A 3412-nucleotide genomic window follows, 5' to 3' on the forward strand; every position below is an offset into this window, starting at 1 on the left:
GTAAATATTTCTTACCGGAGAGACCTAGGCGTCTGCAATGTATTTTTACAGTCAGCAGTTCCTGGGAGTAGCTTAACGCTTCTCATCTTCAAAGCATGCTTAGCACAGAACATCAGATTACTAACTAAAGTGCACTAGCGCAGGCAACTAGATTTTAGATGAAAACACAGTTCATAACACACCTAACGCTTCACAGAAAAAATTAGCACCACTGTTGAGAGAGGTATAACTGAAAGTAACCAGGATATCACTGGTGACAAATTGGGTTTACGAGCAACGGTTGCTGAAATTTCAAAAATGCAAGCATTTAATCTAGAGCAACCTAACTTTCTGTAAAATTATGAAGAGAGAGATCATAGCTTAGTTGGAGTTTTAAGAGTGAACAAAATAGTAAGTATCATCAACAGAGAGCAAAAGCAGTGCATCAACCATCTCACAGTTATTAAACAGACTATTTTATATCTGGTTTGTGTTGCACTCCTTGGTCACGCCTTCTTGCGGCATGAATGCATAAACGCGGAGATTGGGCATTCCCATAGGCAAGTGGCTAAGTACTTTGCCACAAACTTGGATGCTGATAAATATGTAATGTGTGACAGATATCCAAATATTCTAAATCAGAGTTACACTTTCTTCATCAGAAAAAGGGGGAAACTCATATGACCCTCAGGAGTCAGGCTTGTTACTTCGATTTACCACCTTGTTTTTCAGTACGAAGTTCAAGTATACTCTTTCAATTGTCAGCCGAACTCTGAGGAGGCTGGTACTTTACTGGAAGCAACTCTACATGCTCCCTTAGTTTCCCTTCCCCTGAGAAGAGAGATACTATTAACGAAATCGTTGAAACTTCAACTGACAGCTGTTTAGCATCAAGTTTAGCGAGATAAGTTGCAGCCTTTAAAACTGCACCTTTTTCCAGCAACACCCTGACCACCTGATTTAGCAGACTGGAGTTGGGAGCACAGCCAGCTTTCTCCATTACCAAAAAGGTATCATCAGCGTCTGCCAACAACCCTTCTTTTATGAAATTCGTCATCATTAAACTGTAAGTCACAACAGAAGGCACCAATCCGATGGCTGATATAGTAGCAAACAAATCCTTGGCTTCTTCAATTCTCCTAGTTTTAAACATTGCAGAAATCATGATATTGAGTGTCATGACATCAATCTTCACGTTCGTTGCACGTAGTTTCTTGAACAGTTCTATTGCTTCATCAGTGCAATTGTTTCTACAAAGTCCACTAAGAACTTGTTGTATGTGTCAACGCCTACTGGTATGCCACTTTCAGTCATCGTATGGAATTTTTCCTTTGCAGAACCTGTTCTCCCAGAGCAAAACAGCCCATCCAGTATAATGTTGTATATAATAGTCGTGGGCTTAACCCCGCTGAGTGACATTTCCCTGAAAAGGCTCAATCCATCGGCAATCCTTCCAATTTTACAGTAACTGTTAAGAAGTGTACCATATACAACATCATCAGGTTGAAGGCCAGCAAATTTCATAGCATCGAGTACACTCAGTGCTTTCTCCACCTTGCCAACAAGGCAATATCCATCCATCAGTGAAGTGTACATAATCACATCAGGCCGCTGACCAATACCTAGGATGAAGTCAAACATATCCTGTGCCTCCTTTACCTTTCCTTCTTTGCAAAGGTCGTTTATTACAGGATAGAAGAACACACTGTTAGAACACAGACCTCTATTAACCGCTTCAGAAATCAATTCCTTGGCTTTCACAAAATCACCATGAGAGCAAGAACCCAGAACCAGGCATTGGTAAACAGCTTCGTTAGGTGAAACTCCTTGATTGACCATCTGATTAAATTTGTCCAGAGCAGCATCCATCCTACCCATTTTACAAAGTGAATCCATTATGATTTGATAGTCAAATACATCCGGGTTTACTCCTTGTTGCCTCATTACTTCGAACATGTGCATAGCCTCATCCATCAGTCCACGTTTAGCATATGCATTGATCTGTATGTTGAAAATATGGTGGTCAGGTACAATACCATTCCGTACCATCGAATTGAAGAGATCAGTCATATCCTCGAAGGATCCTTCTTTGACATACCCATTAAGCATAGTAGAGTAGGAGACGATATTAGGTTTCAGGCCCTTTGCAGCCATAGAGTCAAAAATTTCTCTAGCTTCCTTTGTCCTTCTGTGCTTGCAAAGGGAATCGATTAATGAGCTCAACGTGACAACGTCTGGTACAACACCAAGAGTTGCCATTTCTTTGAATACCCTAAGTGCCTCCTTCCACTGACCAAAAGTAGAATATCCATGGATCAGACAGCTATATGTCCTGATATTGGGTTCAATTCCTTGATCAACCATTTGCCGAAGGAGCACTTCTGCCTTGTCCATTGCTCCGGACTTGCTTAGTGCGTCCATGATTGAGGTGTAGGTCACCACATCAGGTTGAACTCCCAGTTGGAGCATCTCATGGAAGAGATTGCACGCTTTGTCTACTTCACCTTCTTTCAAGCAGCCGTTGATTACTATGTTGTACGAGAAGACACCAGGCGCATAGTGTAGTTCGGGCATCCGGTGGAGCAGCAGATCCAATGCCTCATTTGAGCGCTTAGCCTGGCAAAGCCCCTTGAGGAGATTGCTTAAGGAGATGACGTCCAAGCGCAGCCCCAACCTGAGGAGGCGGCCGAAGAAGGCAAGCACCAAGTCCGGGCGGCCTGCACGGCAGCAGCAGTCCATGAGGATGGAATAGGTACAGAGCGTGGGCGACACCACCCGTGCACCAGTGCCTCGGGACATGCGGTTGAAGAGGGCGATGGCAAGGCCGGGGCCATCGCGGCAGGCAGCTGAGGGTGGAGCACGGGCGAGTGCGGCAAGAAAGTTGTTGAGCCCGCGTTCCGGGACAGCGGCGGCTTGGCCAAGCAATTCGTCGAACAGGTGGTGCGCGTCCTCCCGGCTTAGCGTTCCAGCGCGAACGCGTTCCGTGGCGACAGCCAAGGCGGCGAGGGGGGCTCGTGAAGAAGCCCTGAAGGAGGAGGTGGGGATGGAGGACAGGCGGGCGGCCGGCATTGCTGGCCGATTCCAGCCGAGCTCGACGCGGGATGTGCGTGCGTCCGCTGAAGAGGCACACCGCGATCGACTGGCGTCACCTGCGACGCTCGGCACGCGCGCGCGTGCAGCAACCAGCGCCGCCGCCGCGGGTTGCAATCAATGCGGAACGCGCTCAGCAGAGGCGACGAATAGGAGGCCCCGGCGCCCGAGCGGAAAGCGCGGGAGGAGTAGCGCACCTCCGTTGACGAGGAAGGGAACGCAGGAGGCAGGAGCGGTGGGCCTGCCCGCCGGCGAACGCCTCGTACGCGGCTGACGAGTCTGGCCGTGACCGGAGAGGGTGTCGCCGCGGCGCCGGGGGCTGGGAGGAGTGCGGGGGTGAAGA

General features: G+C 48.2%; 1 protein-coding gene across 1 annotated transcript; it reads right to left on the reverse strand.

The window, feature by feature from the left end:
• Positions 1 to 536: 536 nt before the first annotated feature.
• On the reverse strand, positions 537 to 3392 carry LOC119366193 (protein Rf1, mitochondrial-like). The gene has a single exon (XM_037631887.1). It carries the CDS (start codon positions 3046 to 3048, stop codon positions 1204 to 1206), a length of 1845 nt encoding a protein of 614 aa, XP_037487784.1. The 5' UTR covers positions 3049 to 3392; the 3' UTR covers positions 537 to 1203.
• Positions 3393 to 3412: the final 20 nt, after the last annotated feature.

The sequence above is a fragment of the Triticum dicoccoides genome, chromosome 2B (genome assembly GCF_002162155.2).
Source record: "Triticum dicoccoides isolate Atlit2015 ecotype Zavitan chromosome 2B, WEW_v2.0, whole genome shotgun sequence".
NCBI lineage: Eukaryota > Viridiplantae > Streptophyta > Magnoliopsida > Poales > Poaceae > Triticum > Triticum dicoccoides.

Coding starts and splice junctions, on each gene's coding strand:
- LOC119366193 (XM_037631887.1), bottom strand. CDS start 3,048: ATGCCGGCCGCCCGCCTGTCCTCCATCCCCACCTCCTCCTTCAGGGCT.